Source organism: Bubalus bubalis, chromosome 6, assembly GCF_019923935.1.
Source record: "Bubalus bubalis isolate 160015118507 breed Murrah chromosome 6, NDDB_SH_1, whole genome shotgun sequence".
In the NCBI taxonomy this organism is placed as follows: Eukaryota; Metazoa; Chordata; class Mammalia; order Artiodactyla; family Bovidae; genus Bubalus; species Bubalus bubalis.
The window spans coordinates 43,642,597-43,667,276 of record NC_059162.1 but is presented as its reverse complement, the minus strand read 5'-3'; the positions used below and the strand labels follow the sequence as shown (position 1 = coordinate 43,667,276).

The 24,680-nt window shown below is 38.3% G+C and overlaps 1 protein-coding gene across 1 annotated transcript in view; it reads left to right on the top strand.

Moving 5' to 3' along the window:
• Nucleotides 1–24,680, top strand: part of PALMD (palmdelphin) — a 58,195-nt gene that overhangs the window by 24,727 nt on the left and 8,788 nt on the right. The window contains exon 3 of the mRNA XM_006045619.4: nt 5,732–5,856. Coding sequence (XP_006045681.4) covers nt 5,732–5,856 — 125 coding nt within the window. The remainder of the gene's footprint in view (nt 1–5,731; nt 5,857–24,680) is intronic.

Here is a 24,680-nt window from a genome sequence, read left to right as displayed (position 1 = left end):
GTAAAGATGCTTTAAGGAAGGAAAAAAAAATCCCAACAGACTTATACTAACACCATAAGAACCATAGGGGAAAAACAACAAGCTAGTATTATTTGCATAGGAGACTAATACCTCTGGCAAACATGGAAAACTGAAAATATGGTTTTATTACTTTTATCCTTTATTACTGCATTTCCTCATTTTCTTGGTAACCTTAAGAATTCAGTCTTAACACTTTGGCCCTAAGTACAGTCTTGCTTATTATCCGTTGGGAGTGGATCCAGCTGGGAAGTTCCTTTTGAAATCAATGAAATGCCAGCCTTTACCCAGGGGGTGTAAAGAACAACTGTCTGGCCTGCTCAAGGATGTTCACATTTAAGAGTTCAGTGCAGAGCACTCAGTGTTGTCTGAGTGTGGTTCAAGGTAATATTTATTTTGTTTTGACAAAATATGAGATCATAACCAAAAATAAATCTCCATTTTTAAAATCAGACCTTACATCTTTCATGGGTGTGGTCATTTTGTAATAAAAGCACATTGAGTCTCAACATTTTATTATGTAGCTTAGTCACAGGATGCAACCCAATAACAAACAGGAGCTCCTTGTGAACAGGCCTAAGCAGGAAACTATTTATCTGGCAGGACTTCTATCAGTGGACATAATAAGTCCCTCAATGAAACAGAGCCACATATTCATGGGGTCTACAATCTTTTGCTAAACTTGTTGAATTCTGCTAAATCCATCTTTCTGATGGATCAAGTAATCACCTCTTGAGAGAAGATATACAATTTAAGATTCCAGTTAGCTTCATTTCTCTGGATTCTGTTTGCTTCTTCACTCCTATACAAATTGACATTTCCAATGTTTGATGAATAATTTCAAAGTATAGTCAGCCTGCTATCCTTACAATATGTCATACTGAATTCACCTGAGTAGGAGATACAGTCAAGAAATGCAATGTGTACTCCCAGAAAAATCAATGAAATAACAGATTTTACCAAGTTATCTTGGTACAAGTCAAATGAAGCCGAAAATAAATATACAACAATTTTTGAGATAGGCAATTTCTAACTGCAAAATCTTTTTTCCTCTCTCTCTCTCCGTCTTTCTCTCTCTCTCTCTCTCTCTCACACACACGCACACACACCCACCCACACACACACACACATATTTTGGATCTCACAGTGAACTAATTACTGTTTCTGAGTAATTTCTATCCTTGCAGAATGGGTAGCCAAACATCAGAAGAGTTCATGTTAGGAGAAAAGGTTAATATATCTCCTCTGTTCTTGTAGGAAGTAAATTTCACACAGGAAAACTGTAACACACTGAAAGGTCCATTTCTGAGCTGATGCTTCATCTCAATACTTAACCAAAAAAAAAAAGTCTGAAAAGTAATCTATAATCTTCTCTATAGGTTTGCCTTCTGGAACCCAGGAGATCTCCTCTAATACAATTCAGTCATCAAAGCATGTTTTATGCTTTAGACTGCAGTACACAGCTGTGCGGATTGAATACTGTGTAAAGATACCTGAGAGAGGGGGGTGCTGAAATCCTGCCCATACTTCCTTGGAACTGTGCACCCTAGCATAGGGCTGCTTCTGTCTGGACGAAGTTTCTCTTTGCACAAAAGTGCGGTCCACCTTCCCAAGCTGTGCACTGACCTGGCCGGGTAGGAGCGGGAGCTCTCCTGGTTTGCATATTAATTTACTAATTTGCATATTAATACCTTGGAGAATATTTGCGTCCCTGAGAGTTTCAGCCCTTCTGCTTGCAACTTAGTGGGAAACTCAAGGTTACATAAATAATTAGGACAAGTTAAATTATGTGTTTTTTTTAATTTAAACATAAGTATAAACAGCAATTTTTTAATCTGGGGTGGTCAAAAAATGGTCTGTTAAAGGTATGGGATTTAACCTGAGTCTTAACAGATAAATAGAAAGTCTTTTGGTCAATAAGCATTTATTAAATAAGCACCTATTATTATGTGCAAAGCACTAAGCTGAGCATTAAGAATATAAAATATGTTTGATCTGCACCCTTAAAATGGTAACAGACACCTGAACTGATAATGACATTTATAATTTATACTGTGATGAACACTATATTTGAGGCATCAACTGCAAAGGGAACATAGAGTGGCTGTTCCAGTAATCATATTCTTCCAAGTTCTGCAGAAAATGGTTGGCTATTCCAAACAGCAACTAGGCATAATTCCACAACAGGATTCAAAAATGTGCAGAAGTATTTTAAAAATCGATTCTAAAATATGTTCACCAAGTCAAAAAAGTTCTGTTGGCTTCAGCAATTACCAGTCTTTCATTTTCTTCTTCATCTACTTGTCTCCATTCCAGTGACCATCCTCAGCACTTTCCTGGTTGCAAATTATTTCATTAGAGTTCAGCAACCCATTTTAAAAAACACAAATGTAAATATTTTCAAAGTACTCCTTCTGTATCAACAGCACACACAAACACTTCAAAATAGTTGCGGGAATTCACTCTAATATCCTATAGGTCCAGAACTTGACATTCATACCAATGACATTCTTGGAAAGGAGTTTCCAGGGCCATTATCAGCATTCGCACATTCAAACATTCCTGAGGCTTGTCCACTGTGTATCATCTTGCTTAGTATCATGATCACAATCTCATGCCACCTAGAAACACACTAACCTAAGCATACTCAACCTAGAAAACTTTTCTTATCTGGAAGTCTATTTAAATCATGGTATAAAAAACTAATTTATTCCTAAAGTCTCTGTAACTGCTATGTAGAATATAGAAGTGCTGGGGAAAAGTTGCCAAAAGATCTACTACATGCATGTCACTTATATTTTCATTTAGTTACTATAGATTTTGATCCTGAATGTCATTGCTGTGAAATAGATTTTATTCTATTCATCAGCTTCACAGATTGAAGTGTAAGTCTAAATTGTGACATAAAAGCAAAATAACTGTTGTGATTTCTACAATTTGTACCATATCATGTTGATTGCCCATCCAAATTACATATTTTATATTTAGATGCAAAAAATTCTCTGCCAGAGTTAAATGATAATTCCTGAATTATGAATGAAGTTTTTAAGGGTAAAATTAAAATTCCTTTTAGTCCTAACCAGACTGAGAACCATGAATGTAGCCCAAGATAACCTAGTTATGTCACAGGAACCATTCACCACCCTCTGTAACTTGGCATCATGAGACCATCCCATCTGAGTATTTCTTATAGTGATGTGGAGGTAATTGACTGAAACTATCCTTGAAGGTGGTTTGTAAGAACTGTAATTTGCTTTGATGATTGTCATCTATCTTCTTTACGTGCATTAGCTATCATCATATTTCATCAAATAAAAATAAACTAAAATCAAGGTAAATTCTTAAGTGCTTATATACTCAGATTTTCTTGACATATTATCAAGAGATAAATCTTGACTTTATTAATAATATTTACTGTGTCTGTGGGAACATATTTTTATAAATAACTAAACAACTATAATTAAGGGAAAAGATAACATTAGGAGAAAGAATCTGGCTACAAATGGCAATAATACAAACTGCTCTTACAGGGTGTGTTGTCCACATGCAATTGCTTGAAACTTTGAAAAAGCCAACACAAATATGATGATCTGGGGTGAGGTTATTATTGACTTAATAATAGGCTCTATAAGCTATTATAACCTCTATAGGCTTCCAGGTCCTCTCACTGTTTCAACTAGAACAGACCACATTTCATCTACTCTGTAAGTTGTAATTCCAAATAATATGTATTTGGAATCAGTGTAATTTCTTAATGTCCTTTGGTAACTATCTAACCCAATCGACTTGTTTAAATTTCTTTTAAATTCAGAGATATTTGTAATCCAGTTGTATTAATTCTAGCATTTTTTTAAAAAAAGACAAAAATTCTTCTTACTTGCTTTCATTCTAATCGTGGTGTTAGAGAAAGAAGTCTCAAAATAATAAGGAAAATTGTCATTCTTCTCTCCTCACCATTTTAGACACAGTACGTTCCCAGGGAACAATCATGGAACAACTAATTTTAAAGTGGATTAGGTATATAGTGACAGCATTTTTCTTCAGGGAGAAAAGAGAAACTGAAACTCTTTGAAAATAATATTTAACAGTTTTTGCTTGACACATGGACAAGAAGCTAGCTAAAACTTCTCTGAAATGTATAGGTCTTCTTCATTTGCTTTGTCTTCTGAAGCTCAAGTCCAGGAATGTAATTCTTCCATGCAAATTCAAGGAGACTTTTTTTTTTAATTTTACATAATTGTATTAGTTTTGCCAAATATCAAAATGAATCCGCCACGGGTATACATGTGTTCCCCATCCTGAACCCTCCTCCCTCCTCCCTCCCCATTCCATCCCTCTGGGTCGTCCCAGTGCACCAGCCCCAAGCATCCAGTATCTTTTTTCCATCTGATGAAACATAAATCTTTTTTGTTTTGTTCAAGTTGACAGGAGTTCAACTCACCAATATTTAAATAGATTGATGAATTTTGTGGATTATATTATTGGGACAAGTAGGGGGCTGAACTGAAGGGATATCTAGAACCTAAACAGGTTCTCAGAAGAAAGAAAGGGTGCTAGGTAGGTAAAACAATAAATGTCAACCACAGACTCTATCACTGAATTAGTTTAAGATACAATAAAGGAAAGGAAAGTGAAATCACTCAGTCGTGTCTGACTGTCTGCCACCCCGTGGACTGTAGCCTACCAGGCTCCTCAATCCATGGAATTTTCCAGGCAAGAGTACTGGAGTGGGTTGCCATTTCCTTCTCCAGAGGATCTTCCCAACCCAGGAATTGAACCCAGGTCTCCTGCATTGCAGGCAGATGCTTTACCATTTGAGCCACCAGGGGAGCCCTTTTAAGACACAAAGCCATCTCTTGTTTTGCCCACCAATTCAATTAATTCCACAAAAGATTTTTTTTTTTTTTTTTTTTTCTTTTTTGAGCAGTCACTGTGTATTGTCACTGGGATATATAGCAAATGGCTTCAAGGAACTTGTTACTTTGACATCAGATATGCATCTATCAACCCAACAAATAATATTAAGGCACTACCATGATAAATTTCCTATATAATGTTAAACACACAGTAAGCATACAGTAGATGTAAATATTGGAGAAGGCAATGGCACCCCACTCCAGTACTCTTGCCTGGAAAATCGCATGGACGGAGGAACCTGGTAGGCTGCAGTCCATGGGGTTGCTAACAGTCAGACACGACTGAGCAATTTCACTTTCACTTTTCACTTTCCTGCATTGGAGAAGGAAATGGCAACCCACTCCAGTGTTCTTGCCTGGAGAATCCCAGGGATGGGGGAGCCTGGTGGGCTGCCGTCTATGGGGTCGCACAGAGTCGGACACAACTAAAGCAACTTAGCAGCAGCAGCAGAAGCATGTGATTCTGAAGAAAGAGTTCTCTGAGGGTGAAGTGGGTTTGTCAGAGGGGGAGGGATGCAGGGGTAGGAAAGAGATCTCCATAAAGAAATAGGACCTGAACTAGACCTTAGAATATACATAGGACTTGGATACATAAACACTGGCTTTATAAGAGGGTCAAGAAGGGTGCAAAGTAGGAAACTATCAGATTTATTCAGGCAAGGCAGTGAGAGAAAAAAATTCTCTTTAATATTTCCACTATTAAAAATAATAAGTTTGAAAGCATTTAGAATTTGCTTTTGGAGATTTTGGAATGTTTGATTGATATAAGAACATTTCTTTATGTTTCCTGATAACAGAAAAAGGCTTTGAGGGAGAAATGGCTTCTAGATGGAATCAGCAGTGGAAAAGAGCAGGAAGAGATGAAGAAGCAAAATCAACAAGACCAGCACCAGATCCAGGTTCTAGAACAAAGTATCCTCAGGTATGGCCCTCTCTGAGATTCTCCACAACTACGTTTATCTTGACTTTGTCCCAGATTGAATTATACATGGCTTTTATACAAAGCCATTTTCTTTTTTAGGCTCATAATCATATCTTCCATTTGAAATTCTGATAAAGACTATGAAAACACACCACAAAGCAACAGCATATATTTTGCTGTAAATGTCCCCAACACATAGCACCACGAAACTTATTTTTAAAATACATATGGGTGACTTACTCATAGCTCTCAGCCCATTTTGTCATCTACAAAATGGTGTTAATGACATCTATCTTTCAGAATTATTGAACAGATGAAAAATGCATATGCTAAACTATTAGCAGCTACCTGAACTTGGCAGGAGATCAAAAAACAATTCTTCAAAGCCTCAACCTTCTCTCTCACCTTAGGATAGGTGATGGTTATAAGGGTGTGTGCACACACGCTCCCCCTTATCACCTCTTCCCAGGCCCTCCCCAGTCACAATCATGCTACTTTGGAAGAGAAGAGACTAAAGGACTACTTCACTACCGTTTTCCCTCTTCTACTTCCCTGGTTGGTCATGGGGGTTAACTTCACTTTTCAATGTCCTTCCCTGCCCATAATTTATAATTATCAATAGTAAAGCATCAGCAACTTCTGATATAGCAAATAAAATTGGCATGGTTTAAAATCAGGTGTTGGACATGAAAAAAACTGGAAAGCTCAAATATAAGATGGGATTATTAATATTATTACAAAATATAAATAAGATAGAAGAAAGAGATGTGAGAAATGTCAAAAATCATTTTTTAACCCACAAATAGAAAAAAGATGGACTTTTTTTTGTGGTATAATAATAACAATAATTTAAAGCCTAGACGTCTTTCAAAACCTTACTCACTACAAATTTGTTATCTTTAGTGAGGACCAAAGGAAAGATCTAGAAAATAAAAATATCCAGTAGTTGTGCTATAACCACTTTTTGTCCAAACGTACCACACTGTGCAATCAGATTGCGTTAGGCCTAAAATTGAAAACATGGAAAAAAACTTTTTTTTCTCAACTGATTTTTATTTTACTAGCTTAATTTCATACACTTGTGTATTTAATAGCTAAAATCATTTACTGTTCATTCTTATTCAGATGTTTTTTAAATTAAAAATTCTTTTAAAGTTATATCTTGTCACTGAAATGTTTATAAACCTCTTAACTGTTTGTTCAAAGATACATCTGCTTCTGAATGACAGATAGGCTATACTTCAAAAAATAATTCAATAAATGAATTCTACAGTTTGGAAAACTTGATTATTCGTAAAGCATCTCTCAGCAAAAGCTTCCTAACATAGTCTGGTTTCGCTGATGATTGCTTTCCTCATTCCTCCATACACAATCCTTATCTCTGAAGGAACCCTGAATTTAATCCCTGTAAACCCTCATCCTGCACAGATACCTCCTTGCTTTCCCTCAGAGCCCCTTCTTTGAAGTCTTTCCACATACTGAACACCTCCAACTTTCTCTGCATCTGATGATAATTGAAGTGGCTACATATACTCAAACTCCATTAACAAGTTTGGCTGCTTCCTGAGTAATCCCAGAGAATTTACTAGGACTCTCCTGATTGCTTTCAGGCCTTGCCTGAATGCTCTGAGAAGCACATAAGCTTCTAGTAGTTTTGGTAGTGACTTGCTTAGTTATAGCTCATATGTGACCAAATAAGGAAGGAAGGAAGTGGAGAGAAGGGAGAAGAGGGAGGAAGGAAGGAAAGAAGAAGAAAAAGAAGGAAGAGAGAGAGAAGTGAGAGGCACGAGAAGGAAAATGTATTTGCCGAGTTGTATTATACACCAGGCCCTTTGCATATACCATCCCATTTAATTCTCATAACCCCGTAAGGTAGGTGTTATAATCTTCACTTTTTAAAGAGAGAATAAAGAACTCACACTGTTAGGAAGTGGCAAAATAAGAAACCATCCAATGCTGCCTATAAGATAATGGCACACAGCAACCTCTGTGAACTGAAAAGGCGTGATCTTATTGGAAGTTTTTGCAGCATGTAATGTCCCTTGGTTCTCCTTTCTCTACAAAGCCTTCACAACACTCGGGACCTTCTTCTGCACCAGTTAATGTTTTTGTTAAGTTACCAATTAAATGTCTGTTTATTATCCAATTTCTGGCATCTCATCGAGCCTTTATTTTAGATCTTTAGAATGTCATTAACCCATCACCAAATGATTTTAATCCTCAAGTATAAATAATAATAGCAGTAATTGTTGGCTCTTAAATAGCCTTGTGCAATTTATAAAGCACTTGGACTTCCATTAAGTCATTTAATATCCACAGCAATCCTAGAATGAAAGCATCAACACCTCCATATCAGGGATGAGGAAATAGGCTCATAGAGGATAAGGGACTTCTTTAAAATCACAGAGCCAGTAGAGGATAGATTTGGGTCTCAAAACAAGTCGGGTTCAATGGTCTCCAGCTGCAAAATTAATAGGGAGCTGGAGGAATAAATGCTCGGAAAGCAGTACAACACCTCACAGCAGACTGCATTGTTTAAGGAATAGGCCTAAAAAGATGTATTTGCAAAGATCTAGTAAAGAATTTACATCGTTGTGACCCATAAAGGCATGTCTATCTTATTTAAAATCTTCAGGGAACAGAACGTTCTAAGGCAACATACAGAGACAAAAAATACCCATCTGTGCTTTGACAGTATTAAGCAGCCTCGGCTACTGCCCAGCATTATAGAAATCACGTTCCAAAGCAGCTTTACCTGGTAACTGAACAATTTCTTCACAGATATTTCTAAAGCTGCTAAATAATTAGGTGCATGTTTTAAACGTCATTCTTTTTCAGAAACAACCACCCACAGTACTTAAGGAGCTTTTATTACTGCTAAATACAGTACATTTTCCTGTAAGCTCTGAAAGGCAACCAACTCATGAGGCTGAACTAGGCAGAGCCGTCTTCTTTCCCGAAGCAGAGGAGGTGTCTCCATCCCTGGATGTGATTTATCACTAACTTAGGTGCCTGCTTAAGGGTAACATTTGCCATCTGCCAGGTCTCTCGGCTACAGGATAAGATTTTAATAGGAACATCAAAATAGAAATGTTGCTATTAGCTCAGAGTCTGTAGCAAAGCCAAACTACCCATGAAGTGTGCATTTCTTTTACTTCCATGGTTTCATGAGATCAACTGAAAGAGCATGGTCTTTGACATTCAAATCCCTTTTCTACCAACCATAGTTCATAACCCTGGCCATGTTCTTTCATCCCTTCGGGCCTCAGTTTCCTTGTCTGTAATAGCAGACCATCATAAGCCACTTTACAGGGCTGGGATAAGTGAAGCAACTTCAAGAGTGCCTGATACATAGTAGGCGTGCAAAAAACATTAGATACGATTTCTTACTAGGAATCAAAAATACTTTAAATAAGGACAGTGCCTGGACCTTTGGAGATTTTCATCTTACGGCCAGGACTTATTTCTTTGCATTTCACTGGTGGCTCAGTGCAATGCAGGAGACTTGGGTTCAATCCCTGGGTCAGGAAGATCCCCTGGAGAAGGAAATGGCAACCCATGCCTTTCTTTATGCTAAGACAAAGAATCTTTCTCTTTGAGTAGTCTAAGGTTATCCCCCAACTACGATTCTTTCCATTTGGAAAATAATTGATTGGTTTTCTTTATGGTTTGAAGACTAAAACGTTAATAATATCAGATAATTTTTACAGAATATTTGTTGTAGACTAGGCACTGGACTATGCACTTCATTTATATTATTTCATGAATTCTCCCAACCATCTTATGAGATAGATAACATTTAACAGGTGAGATTTATAGAGGCTAGCTTGCCCCATGTCATACAGCTAAAAATTTAAGAGCCAGAATATAAAATCCAATTAAAAGTCCTAATCATAAAAACAAATTGTGTTCAGGATGAACAGCGAAAGTTTCCAAAAGTTAAATCCTGTAAAAGCTATTCTCTATAGTATTTTTGGGCTTCTCAGGTGACCCTAGCAGTAGTAAAGAGCCCGCCTGCCAATGCAGGAAAACTAATGAGACACGGGTTTGATCCCTGGGTCAGGAAGATCCGCTGGAGAAGGGCACAGCAACCCACTCCAGTATTACTGCCTGGAGAATCCCATGGACAAGGAGCCTGGCAGGCTACAGTCCACAAGGTTGCAAAGAGTAAGACATGACTGAAGCAATTTAGTACGCATACACAGAATTTTTAATTTCCAATCCATGCTATGACTTCACTTGTATATGCATCATTTTATAGAGAGATTTATATGACTCTTTATCATATTAAAAACACTCATAGGTTCCCTGACTCACACATAACCTTTAAGTAAAGTATGTCTGCACATTTATCCTCTCATTTTTCCTTTCAGAGAGAGGCAACATTTCAGAAACTAAGTGGGTTTCCATGGTTTTTGTTTCTGAGTCACACTTCAGCTCTGGAACAATATTCATGAGCATTCTGCCTGGTGCCCTGATTAATACCTCAGGAGGAAATGTTCCCAGGAGAAAAACTATATTGAATATCTTCTGAATCACTTTGTTCAAATTAGGGTTTCAATTTGCCTCCTAAATGAGCCCTTGGGTGACCACTGAACCATTTACTTCCTGATTGTAGGCACAGGTGCAAGTCCGGCACTGACTTCTCAATCCAAACATCTGTGTGCACAGATTATTGGTGGCTTAGAAATCCTGTTCTGTCACTTCTGTTGCTTTCCTCCATAAAATACTTACAGCCAAAAGACACCACAAGCACCAAAAGAGAGTCCAAAGGAACTATGTCATTCACTTGCCATGTTCTTCTTTGCTATCCAGCTACCCTGAGGTTCTCCATGACTCCCTCTGCAAAACTGCCTTGCACCAAGCTCCCTACCAGACACTAGCTATTTTCTGAACTGTGTCCAAAGACTCCTGACCTCAATTGGAGCACACAGAGTGCCTGACAGAAATGTCATAAGCATAAAATGCAAAAGGTTAACTGTCAAGGAAAATGATACAAATACATTGCATTCCCTTTGAGAAATATTATCTACTTGTGATTAAATGTTCCCGAGTAAGAATTTTTGTTTTGATATTCCAAAGTACCCTTCTGACCTTCTGCCTTTCCTTAATGCACTTTCATTTGTCTCCAAAGAGGTAGAAACTGCCTTCCATGTATAGTACTGATAGGAAGGTGCATGTGAAGCATTGGATTTCTATGGGATTGTATATCATGAGAAAACCTGGAAAGCAGGCTGTTACAGTAGCTATAGGCATCCCACATCACTTAAGGAAAATTCTTCCACAAGTGGAGACAGAATAGTAGAAAATGCATTCTGCTCAACAGTATATAAAGCAATAATCTACTCAGTTAACTCAAAAGATAGCAGGCGAGATTCAGTTTCAAAAAGGAACCCAGGCATTAATGCAGTATATAAGTTAAATGGCTTTGTTACTGGTTCAGTTCAGTTCAGTTCAGTCACTCAGTTGTGTCTGACTTTTTGCGATCCCATTGACTGCAGCTTGCCAGGCCTCCTTGTCCAGCACCAACTCCCAAAGTTTACTCAAACTCATGTTCACTGAGTCGGTGATGCCATCCAACCATCTCATCCTCTGCCGTCCCCTTCTCCTCCTGCCTTCAACCTCTCCCAGCGTCAGGGTCTTTTCCAAAGAGTCAGTTCTTCACATCTGACTCAAAGTATTGGAGTGGCCAAAGTACTGGAGTTTCAGCTTCAGCATCAGTCTTTCCAATGAATATTCAGGACTGATTCCCTTTAGGATGGACTGGTTGGATCTCCTTGGAGTCCAAGGGACTCTTGAGAGTCTTCTCCAACACCACAGTTCAAAAGCATCAATTCTTCAGCACTCTGCTTTCTTTATGGTCCAATTCTCACATCCATACATGACTACTGGAAAAACCATAACTTTGACTACATGGACCTTTGTTGGCAAAGTAATGTCTCTGCTTTTGAATATGCTATCTAGGTTGGTCATAACTTTTCTTCCAAGGAACAAGCATCTTTTCATTTCATGGCTGCAGTCACCATCTGCAGTGATTTGGGAGCCCCAAAAAATAAAGTTTATCACTGTTTCCATTGTTTCCCCATCTATTTACCATGAAGTGATGGGACCGGATGCCATGATTTTCGTTTTCTGAATGTTGAGCTTTAAGCCAACTGTTTCACTCTCCTCTTTCACTTTCATCAAGAAGCTTGTTAGTTCTTCTTCACTTTCTGCCATAAGGGTGGTATCATCTGCACATCTGAGGTTATTGATATTTCTCCCGGCAATCTTGATTCCAGCTTGTGCTTCTTCCAGCCCAGCGTTTCTCATGATGTACTCTGCATTTAAGTTAAATAAGCAGGGTGACAATATATAGCCTTGACGTACTTCTTTCCCGATTTAGAACCAGTCTGTTGTTCCATGTCCAGTTCTAACTGTTGCTTCCTGACACGTATACAGATTTCTCGAGAGGCAGGTCAGGTGGTCTGGTATTTCCGTCTCTTTCAGAATTTTCCACAGTTTGTTGTGGTCCATACAGTCACAGGCTTTGACATAGTCAATAAAGCAGAAATAGAGGTTTTTCTGGAACTCTTGCTTTTTCAATGATCCAGCAGATGTTGGCAATTTGATCTCTGGTTCCTCTGCCTTTTCTAAATCCAGCTTGAACATCTGGAAGTTCATAGTTCACGTACTGCTGAAGCCTGGCTTGGAGAATTTTGAGCATTACTTTACTAGTGTGTGAGATGAGTGCAAATGTTGCTGGTTATGGTTTATCAAAGCTTAGCTCATTATTCCCACTCCAGTACTCTTGCCTGTAAAATCCCATGGACAGAGAGGCCTGGAAGGCTGCAATCCAAGGGGGTCGCTGAGGGTTGGGCATGACTGAGCAACTTCACTTTCACTTTTTACTTTTCACTTTCATGCATTGGAGAAGGAAATGGCAACCCACTCCAGTGTTCTTGCCTGGAGAATCCCAGGGACGGGGGAGCCTGGTGGGCTGCCGTCTATGGGGTCACACAGAGTCGGACACGACGGAAGTGACTTAGCAGCAGCAGCCGCAGCAGCAGCTCATTATTATTTCTATCCAAATTTAACCCCTACCTAATGCTCTTGTCTCCCTCTGCAAACCAGTTATCCCTTAATGAAATGAATGTCTCGTCAACACAGTGATACATGCTACATGGAAAATATTGCCTGCTAAATATCTCTGCCTTCCTGCTCTGACCCAGCCAGCCACATCTAACATCACATTGCAGGGAGACAGACAAGCCGCTCTTCTGTGACAACATAAGAGCAAAGATAAAGAGAAAAAAATGGCAAAAAGGGAGGAAAAAATTCCCCACCATTTGTTTCTTCTTAAATTTGTTGTAGGCTGGAAACACTCAAGAAATTATTCTGAGGCAATTATTTGAGTTGAAATCATTCCAAGCATGTTTTTCATTCCGCATATTTGACTAACTGGTTTGCAGATTTGTAATAGTTCATCTGTTGTTGTTTTTAATTTCCCAGATATTCTGATTATTTTTAACTCAGAAGCTTTTTAAATTTAACAAAAGGAGCTATTAATCAAATTTTCAGCAAAAAAAAAAAAAGGGAAAAATCTATCTCCCTTACCAAAAAGTACAACTCCTAGCACATAGTAAGAATATCTATGACTACATAGCTTAATGAATGAATGATGGATGATGGATGGATGGACTTGAAAATACTACATATATGAGAAGACCATCTCAAATTAGACAATAATTTGTACATCAATAAACTGAAAAGAAAAGCTTTGAATTTAAAAATAAATCCATATCTCAAGTTAAGGGCAAAGTTATGTGGCTGTAGTGTCCTTGGATTTGAGACCCTTGTTGATGGCATGTTTTACCATCTTGTCATCATTTCACCTTCTTACTTCCCCCTTTTTAATGTGCCTTTTTATTTTCTTATATTCACTTCCTAGCATTCTCTTTTGCTCATACTTGCCAATCTCATTTATATGTTAGTAGAAATAAGAATTTAAATGTTCACCTAAAATAAATACTCCCCCACAACAATGGCTAAAAGGCTAAAAGGCAGATTAGAGTCACCTCTGAGAGTGCTCCCATCACCCGACTGCAATTCAATAATAACAACAATCCTTTACGGAGTACATATTACATAATAAGCATTATTTTGAGAATGACAATTCTTTGAGGGAAATCTAATTAGGCTTGTTTTACACATAAGCTCACTACAGCACAGAAAGCCATGAACCTTTTAACAGATGACCTAGAAGTCACACACAGATCTTTCTGACTCCAGACCTTGTCCATCATGTTTCACACTGTTTATTTCTTATTTAATAAATAATGAGCATTTATTAAAAACCTGCCGCATATGTCTTTATTCTTCCAGAAGAAATTCAAGAATCATAAACTCCTCAAAGCAAATTTTTATTTGTGTTTACCTCTCTTTACATTCTTTAACTTTTCAAAGAACTTTGACATTAATTATCCCATTCAAAATAATATTCAGTAACTTGAGACACAAATTTAAGGCTGTTATCAGGGATGTCATAGAAGTATGACTGTGAGTAAAGAAAGAACAAAGAAACAACTGAACAATCTGGAAAATGGGAAGGGCATTTGTTTCAATTATCCATCTTCCAGGTGGTGGGCATGAGGAAAGAAGGCTCAGAAAGCAGAGACTCATGTGAAAGAAAGGCTCTATGTTATCATGGGGCCTAGGCCTCCCCATTCCCCAGGAAAGTCCCCAGAGACAATTTAGAGCTCAGAAAACTTCTACACCACCCCCTTGCAATGCCTCTTTTCTCTGATATAAAGCAAATGTCACTTAGTTCATTTAGACCACCCAAGGCTAACTGCTCTTTGTTGGTTATTCTGTGTTATATTGAGGTTGGGATTTATATTTTTGGTGTTCCAATAATAAGAGTCCTGTTCTTGGCATCAAGTATGAAAAATTAACACTAGGAGCAAAGTAAAAATGAAGTGAGTAGAAGTGAAAAATACAGTGCCTTCTCTATAATACTTTTAGAGATAAATGTTAAGGGCTACAAGACACAAAGCCAGTAATTATTTCTGAATGGAGACAGTCACTGGCTGTATATATCATTGAATATGTTTTGTTATTTTATAACATACAAGTAGTATATTCACTAAAATATTTTTCCCTTATGACTTATTTTTTTAAGGAAAAAAACTTTCCAAAATCATGGATAAGTGTATCTGCAGTTAACTTCCCATGACCTAGCTACAATAGTATTTGAAGGTCACTCAGGAAATTCATGCCACCTATGTAGAGGTCGATTTGAATTATTATTACAGTTATTCAGCTCTTAATAAGTGTTTGGCATGTCCTGCAAAGTTCTCTCCAGGCTCTAATTAAAACCACACACCCTGCTTCTGTCTGGCAGAACATTTGAGAAGCTCAAAAGTAACCAATTTGCTGTATCACACCAACCTCCAGGGTGTGGGTTTATTCGCGTTCATTTGAAAATTACATTTGTAACTTAGACATAAAAGCGCCTGATTCTCTGAAAACCAGTTTGGTATCTTGTTTTTCATGGCACATGCAACCCTTCATTTACAATATATTCTGAGTAAGAGGGTTTGCTTTTCTGCTAAGTCATTCTCTTTTGACATTACCTGCCCAGCAGGCAGTTTCAAATCATGGGAGTATTGTCTGCCCATAAGATAATTGTTAATATTTATAGAGCTATATTAGGAGATGATATTCACCCATGCAAAAACCGCCCCCATGTAAGTATGAATTATTCAGTTTTTCTAAATATCTATTCTGTTCCCAATTATCAGAGCAAACTGACACTTGTTTCAATGTCACTGTCAGGCCAGCTCTCCGCTTGGAGTTATCTTGAAGCTACTGTGCTGTATTTGCTCGTCCTGTTCTTCGGTGCTCAGGATTAGAGGCAGTAGATCTGGCTTGGGGAAAACAGTGTTTGCTGTATGCCAAATGCCCTTTAATTCTCTGGCAGACTTACCCATGGCATGTGATTATTTGCACTGGTGGGTTAGAGCTTTCTTATTATACCCATGCTCTTCAGCAGGGGCTGATTGTAAGGCAATTCTTCTCCTATGTCCATGCAGAGGGATAATCTCCATCTTTTTTATTTATTTTTGTTTCAGCTTGGTGAATAAAATGTGCCTGACATTTAAAAGTTTGTTAAATATTTGACGAAATTTATTGGACCTCAACTTTAAAAATTAAACAGCCTATATTCATCTGGATTACATACCTTTAATTTTATTGAGAAAATACAGCTTGACATTCTCATTGGCCACATTATCTATAAAGATAAAATATCTATAATCTCTGACCCGTTATAACAATGTAGCTGCCCATGACATGTGATCAACATACTATAGTCAAGAATATCTGACTGAAGTAATCAGCTGTATATACTCAACAGTATCCATTGCAATTTGAGCTATTTTTAGATCAGTTATGACTAAAAGATAAAATAAAATAAGATTTCCTTTTTTCATTGCAAACCTTAGCCTTTCAGTATTAACTAGTTATTGCCAACACAAACCATGTCAGATTTGATGTGTCATTTAGAAACACGTAAATTCTTTACTACTAGGAGCAAAAACTGATTTATTATCTATTTTCACTGGCAAACTACCTAAAGTGTAATATACTAATGACTAATTCTGCAAATCAACAAAAAAGTTATGAAAAAAATTCATAAAATTTGTCACATCAAGATTCATCCTCCATGTTATGTAATAATTTGCATACTGGTTTTATTGCCTTAAAAGACTCTAGAAGAACAGTGGCTTAAACAATATTAGAAAGGTTCATTTTCCTCCTACACATACCTATCCTAGCTGGGAGAAATACAAGGGAAGGGAGCAGCAACGTTACGTAACATGATCAAGAAACCCTGTTTCTTTCTGTCTTGTTGCTTTGCTACCCTCTAAGAGATGCCCTTGGTCAAGATCAAAGGAAGCTGACCTCACCATGTCTGCATTTCAGCTTAGGAAGGGGAAGATAAATGGAGGGCAAACAGCTCTATTTTAAGGATATGACCTGAAAATTGCAGAGGTCACTCCTGCTAGTATCTTATTGGCCAGAATTTAGTCACATGATATCATTTAAATGCAAAGAATGGGAAATATAATCTGCAGCAGGGCAGCAGAGAGACAAATAAAACTCAGGGAGCTCTATTACTAAAAAGAACAGAAGGAATGGACTTGGGGTGAGGGTACGGAATCAGCAGGTTGTCAAGGCAGACTAGCACATTCTTTCATAAATTAGACATCATTTATTAAACAGACACTATTCCCATAAATATCATGAATATTCTAATAATGCTGGAGCACTGTTATTATTTTCTGACTAGAACCGTATTTTCAAGAATGGATATGTCCCTGAAGCTATAGTAGCACAATGCTTGCTCTAAAATCATTGATATTAAGGTTGAAGATCAAATCTAAAAATGGACCTTGTAGATTTTCTCCTTCACTAGATTTGTCAGAGATGGCCCTCCTCTCCTTAGAGAACTGAGGAGGAGAGAGGGGTAACTAACCCTTATTGAGGAATTCCTCTATGTCAAACCTGTGCTGCTGCTGCTGCTGTTGCTAAGTCACTTCAGTCATGTCTGACTCTTCCCGAACCTATGGACCATTTCCCGCCTGGCTCTTCTGTCTGTGGGATCCTCCAGACAAGAATTCTGAAGTAGTTTGCCATGCCTTCTTCCAGGGGATCTTCCCCACCCAGGGATCAATCCTGCATCTTTTGCATCTCCTGCATTGGCAGGCAGGTTCTTTACCACAAGCACCATCTGGGAGGCCCTATGGACGAATTTCTCTATGCCAAGCCCTGTGCTAAAAACTTACAAACATTATCTCATTTACCTCCTTAAGACAACCATTTTGTGAATACTATTATTATTCCCCAAATGAGAAAACTGAAGCTTGGAGGGGTTTAATATTTAAGCCAAGTGTGTTAGTTTTGATAAGAGCTCACTTTCTATTTCTATGAGTGGGGCTGGAAGAGAAAAAGTGGATTTTAACACACAAAAAACTCCAAAGCATAGGTAAACCAGCAGCCACCTCCTGTTCTCCCAAGATTCAGTGCGGAGGAAAGGAAAGAACCTATGGGGGAAGAGTCAACGGGTAAAATTGCTCATCATTCCTCACTGAATTCAATACCTTGTTGGAGGCAAACTTATCTGAGAGCCTGTAAGCCCCAAAAGAAACTGGATTCTTCCTTATCCAGCTTGGGGTGGGGTTGGAGAGGTGGTCCTAGCACCTCTGTCAACTATTCTCAGAGTTACATCAGTAGTGGCCTGGCCTGGATCTAACACCTGCTGGCTCAGGCCATCCCAGAGAAGAGTCAGTTGGGACCTCTCTTTGGGCATAGTCCTACCTTTAATAATAGAGCTTGTGATACCAAGACACAGGTAATTCCTCAGTCCTTTCAAAGTAAATAGCTAAAACCAGTCATAAATTTAATTTCAAACATAGCATTGGTGATTACATTCAAACTGTGGTATTATAATCAAATGGCATAACCAGTTTTATATTTAAGAGCTAAAGCTTCCATTACTTTGAACAATAATCTTATGACCAAGCAAATAAAGTGTCTCTATAAAGTAGCACTAGTTTATGAAACCTCAGACTCTTTGAAAAAGTATATTCTAAGCACTTCTACCAAAAACCCAACTCAAGCAACCAAAGAGAAAAATGATGAAGCCTGGACTTTAATCCTGGTCATACTGACTGGACCACTAACTAGAGACATTCTCAGCACAGGAAAATCATTCTAATGAAGATCAGGAAAGAAATATTACCTTTAGAGGTAATGAGTCAACATTGTTACATGTTGGTAGACTCCAGCTAGCATTTCAATCCTCACTTTATTATTATGGAAAGTAAAAAATCCTTTCATACTGATTAGCAAATGAATGTTGTTTGTAAGTTCATAAGAATCCATTTTTTAAAAAGTTTTGTTCCCACAGTGGCTAATTAGCAAGGAGTTAAGAGCCCAGGCTGTATTGGCAGAGACTTGATTTCAAATTCCATCCTGCCACAGGCAGTCTGAAAATATCAGTTGCCTTTCTAGAGGCTCAGCTTGCTCATCTGTCAAATGGAACTAATAACAGTACTCATGGGGGCTGTTATGAGGACTAATTAGGCCAGTGCCCGGTAAAGTGTAAATACTCAATACATATTAAATGTTATTATAATTGCTAACAAGTGAAGTGCTCTAAGGTAGGGCATAGATTCTTAAAATTTTTTTTCTCTGAATTCTCCTTTGGCCCCTAATAGCAAACTCTATCAGGTTGTTGCTGCTGCTGCTAAGTCGCTTCAGTCTTGTCCAACTCTGTGTGACCCCATAGACAGCAGCCCACCAGGCTCCCCTGTCCCTGGGATTCTCCAGGCAAGAACACTGGAGTGGGTTGCCATTTCCTTCTCCAATGCATGAAAGTGAAAAGTGAAAGTGAAGTCGCTCAGTCGTGTCCAACTCTTAGCAACCCCATGTACTGCAGCCTACCAGACTCCTCCATCCATGGGATTTTCCAGGCAAGAGTACTGGAGTGGTTGTTAGTCCTTGCTAATGCCACCAAAAACTGAAAGAGATAAATGGACTCCTCAGCAGCAGAAAAAATTGCCCTCTGAAATAACCCTTTCTTGGAGCATCTAGCATTTCTGTGCTGTCCTTTTTCTAAGACAAAAAAATTGCACATTGGAATTGGATTGGGGACATTATCTCACGATGATTAAGGGAAGTTATTACTAGAACAGTGCATGAAATGAAAGCTACCTGCTTTCACCTAGGGAGCTCTTGAAAATTACCCTATTTTTCTCCAACAAATAAGGAGAGGAAAAATTCCAAAAATGGATAGCATTACAAATCCTTTTTCAGGTAGTTTGCTTATCTAAACTGGCATGTGATACCTGCTTAACATCTCCCAGAAACTGAGGGAGAAAGGTACTAACTCATCCATCAGGCCCCACCTAACAGCCCAGGAGGCACCATTTCTCTTTCTCTGCTGCCTGTTTCTCACCAAACTGAATCAGCATTTCTAGGAACTCAGTTCCCATTGAGAAAAGTAATACCTTCTAAAGATGGGAATGGCAGGCACTTATGGAAATTCTAGCCCATCAGCTGAAAGAAAAGCAAGTGAAGGTTAGAGGGTTATCCCCTGTGATCTACCCAAAGCTTTCCAAGTTAAAAAAAATTAGTTTTACATATACATGTGTATACACCATAGATTTATATTTACATGTAAAACTAAAATGTTATGCACACATAAAAAATAGATGTACACATAAATGTGCATATACAAATGTACTATACACACATACAGATATAGACATATATATTACTCCACTTCTTCACTTATACTTGTTAAATTTTCTCTCCACCAAAATCTTTGGAAAAGTATTAGATATGAGGCCCTAATGTAAGCCCTGCATTTTTGGAGCTTCAAATCAGAGTTAAGTATCCACTTAATTATGAATAGTCACTGAGTCAGGAAATAAATAAATATATATTTATATGTACATAAATTTATATATATATATGGAGTGGGAAATGCCAACCCACTCCAGTATTCTTGCCTGGAAAATTCCATGGACAGAGCAGCCTAGAGGGCAGAGGAGCCTGGCAGGCTACAGTCTGTGGGGCTGCAAAAAGTCAGACATGACTGAGCACACACACAGACTGATTTATATATATAGACAGAAAGAGACTTGAAAAGCAAGTTAACCCAATTAATAATTTTAAATAAAAATAGGATGATCAAATTCTTTTCAACAAGTAATAAATTTGGATCCTATATTATGGCTAAGTGGAAGAGAAAAATAATGAGGAAAAAGCAAAAATATCCCAAAGACAAATACTTAAACATCCATTATAAAGCATGTATCAAGCACCTGTACTAGACTAGGCAATGTATTAGGTGTCACAGGCTTGTCTACCTCAACGCTACTGACAATCTGAATGAGAGAAGTCCTGTTGTGGGGGTCTGTGCCGTGCATTATAGGATGTTCAGCAGCATCCCCAGCCTCTACTCACTGGATGTCAGTAGCACTTCTTAAGTTGTGAGAACCAAAAATGTCTCCAGACATTGCCAAATGACCTCAGGGAAGAAAGCGCCCTCGGTTGAGACCCACTGTACTAGCTATACAAAATAGCACCCACCTACCAGTTGTAATTTGTATATTCCTTAAGAATCCTCATTCCTCAAGAGCTTGATCCATTATGTGCTATGGAGCTTGTGAGAGCGCCTCTTCTGCTGCTGGGCTTCTGCAGCACCTGCCCCTCAGAGCTCTGCTCTTGTGAGAAGAACCATGCGGGAGACGCCAGCTCCCTACCCTGGGCCTCCCATTACTCCCACTGACATCCTAATCTTTTAGAAAGCTTTTTCAAAAGAAAAAAAAACTCTAACATTTATCCCTTAATTATATTTATGTTGTCCACAAATAATATACAGAAGTATCACATCAACATAAAAATAAAATATTAAAGTGAGAATTTTAAGAAATTTTCTGTAAAAGTAAGCATCTACTACAGAATTTTGCAATTCCAAGTAATTAGCACCAAGATGCTTCCTTATTATTCTATTTTACAGAGTTGGTTGTAACTAAGTGATAAAGGAGAGAAAAGTGTGTGTGTTTGCATCTATTTTGTTTTCACGCATGCATCATGATGTGTCATTTGACAGCAGCCTAATATTAATGCAGTTTTTACCAAAGACTTGAAAACCTCCAGAAACATTCATTAGCAGCTATTCTGATGATGCTGACAGGCTTTCAACCTCATATTCTTACTATATTCTTACTATATTAATCTAAAGATATTCATGAGTACTACCTGACATTACATTATCCATGGACCTCTTTACAGAGGAAAGCAACTACAAGCCCCAGTGCATTTCATACTTCCCTGAGATGGAACTGCACAGGCAGACCAAGAGCTCTATCTCTGTACCCCAGGAATAGAAAGGAACAGAGACAGGAGAAAACCAGCATTAGCCAAATGTTCAATATTTCCTTTATTCCTTATTAAACCCTACAAATCTGCCTGCACTGCAGGAGATCCAGGTTCAATCCCTGGGTTGGGAAGATCCCCTAGAAAAAGACATGGCAACCTACTCTAATATTCTTGCCCAGAGAATCCCATGGACAGAAGAGTCTAGTAGGCTACAGTCCATGGGGTCACAAAGAGTCGGACACGACTGAGTGACTAACACACACACACACACACAAACCCTACAAAGTACTTAACATTGCCCACATTGCTAAATGTTTAATTGCCCCAGGATTCAGTCTTTCAGACTTTCTAAAAAATTTTATCCACTCCTATGGCTATAAATACCAACTTCTAAGTTTGTATCTTTAAACCCAGGCTTAGTTAAGCTCCCAACTTTTATATCTGTCTTCTCCATGTCACCATTTGACTGTCTCAAATTTAACACATCCCCCACCAATCTCCTTCCTTCTCCTTCCCAGATTACTATTTGGCCACTTGCATTCACAGTTTTCCAATTGTTCAGATCACAGACATTCAGATCACTCTGGACATTTCTCTTTTTTCACATCTCACATGTAATCTATCAACATATCCTGGCATTTCTTTCTTTGAAATATTTCCAGAATCCAATTACTTTTCACTCGTCAACCAGCAAGGACCCTGAATTAAGCCATCTTTATCTGAATTATTACAACTGAGACCTCCGTGTTTGCTTGCTCCAGTTTATTCTCCACACAGCAGCCAATGTAATTGTTTAAATTTCAAGTCCTGGCAGGTTTTTCCTCTTCTCAGAATTCCCAAAGGCATTACCATGCAGAAAGCCCTATATGATCTGGCAGCCACCCCATCTCTGACTTCATTTCTCATCATTTGCCTCCTTAATCCCTCAGCTATTATTTCAAGTTTTGAAGTGACTTTTCCTCTCTGTGAAGTACACTCCCCTTAACACTCCTGTGTGTCTCTCCCTCATTTCCTCTATGTCTCTGTTCAAATGACACCTTGTCAGAGTTTCTCCATCACCACACTATCTAAAATAGAACACCCTTCCTAGGCACCCTCTGTCTCCTATATTCTTCTGTTTATAACCCTTAGCTTCTTTTTTCAAGGAAATATTTTTCTTTATAAATAAATGTATGTATGTATGTATACACATTTGTTTATTATGTATATATATGTGTGTATATGTGTATTTATAAGTAAATATATGAGGTGTGTGTGTGTGTGTGTGTGTAAAGTTCAGGGCTAGATTTGATCTGGGGCCATACATATATACATTTTAATGAGTTGGCATATTTAGCCATGGCCAAATTTTGTATGGCCATGAGTTAGAAATGGTTTTTAAACTATTAGAATATTTTAAAAATTAAAAAAAACATAAAGATGAATAAGCAACATAAACCATATGTGGCCTGCAAAACCTAAAGTATTTACTATCTGGCCTTTATAGGAAAAGGTTGCCAGCTCCTATATTTGTATACTATCCACTAGAATGTAGTCCTTGAGGGCAGGGAACTGCTGTGTTCACCATTACGTCTTAGCATGCAGGATAGTGCCTGGTACAAAGTAAATGCTAAACAAACATTTTTAAATGAATGAAAACAATGAGCCTTAGTGAGGTCTGGTGACTTGTCCAGGGTCACCCAGGAACTTGATAGATGAACCAGAACTCAAGCCCAGGTCCACCTGATTCCACAGCTGGATCCTGAGAGCTTTTTGCAGCAATGACTTGAGCCTTCTTGTTTTCTACCCAAAGGCTCCCCATTAGATTATCTCTAACATGCTATCTGAGCGACTGAACTGAACTGAGCTGCTAAACATGCTATCAGGTAAAGGAACCTGCAGAATAAGACAATGGAAGAGAGACATGATGTATTGCAGAAAACCTTTGATAATTACACCAAAATAACATTTACATCTGATATCAATTATATTTACTTTTGAATATTTATTTGCCTGTGGGACTTCATTGCGACATGTGGGATCATCCATCTTTATTATGGCATGCCAGATCTTTAGCTGTGGCATGCAGGATCTAGTTCCCTGAGCAGGGACTGAACTCCAGACTGGAGCACAGAGTCTTAGCCACTGGACCATCAGGGAAGTCCCTCAACTATGTTTAATGTGCTTTCAAAGACATCACCTCTTCTTAGCTTTACCAAATTTCTGCACCAAGTAAGGTGTATACTACATCCTCATTTTACATATTACAAAACTGAGTTTCAGGAAAGTTTAAAGAATTGGCTTTTACAAGTAGTGAGTAGCAGAAATAGAACAGTCCAGATCTACCACTTTTAGTATTCAACTTTCCATTCTACCAACCAACATATAGCCCCACAACTCTACCGAAGGGCAACTGTAGTACCGTGGATATGGAGGGATTTTAAGAGATTGGCATCACACATTACTAACTTCTAAGAAACCAGAAGTACTGCATTTTACTTGGAGTTTTATGATGTGCAAGAGCACCTCAGCTATAAACAGCCAACTACCAACAGTTATAGGCAGCCGGCAAGTCAGAACTTTGAAATGAAAGCAATAAGTAGAATGATCTGCTTGACCATATCTTGGACTTTTATTGGTGTGACAATAGCACAGGGATTTTGAGCTGCCAGATGCATGATCATCTTAAAGAAAGAAGTCAAGAAAACTGACAGTTATCTCAGCTGACACTAATACCCACAGCTGTCATCTCCTGAACTAGCTGCTATGTCTAAGCAGCCATCCATTGAGGCAGCTGATTTTAGAGCTCAGAGTATTTGCCTGAGAAATTACGTGTGTTTCATGGATGCCAAGGGCCAGCTTTTCTAACTTTGTGAATGCCAGTGGTAGTGTGCTTTTATTCAGGATAGAGG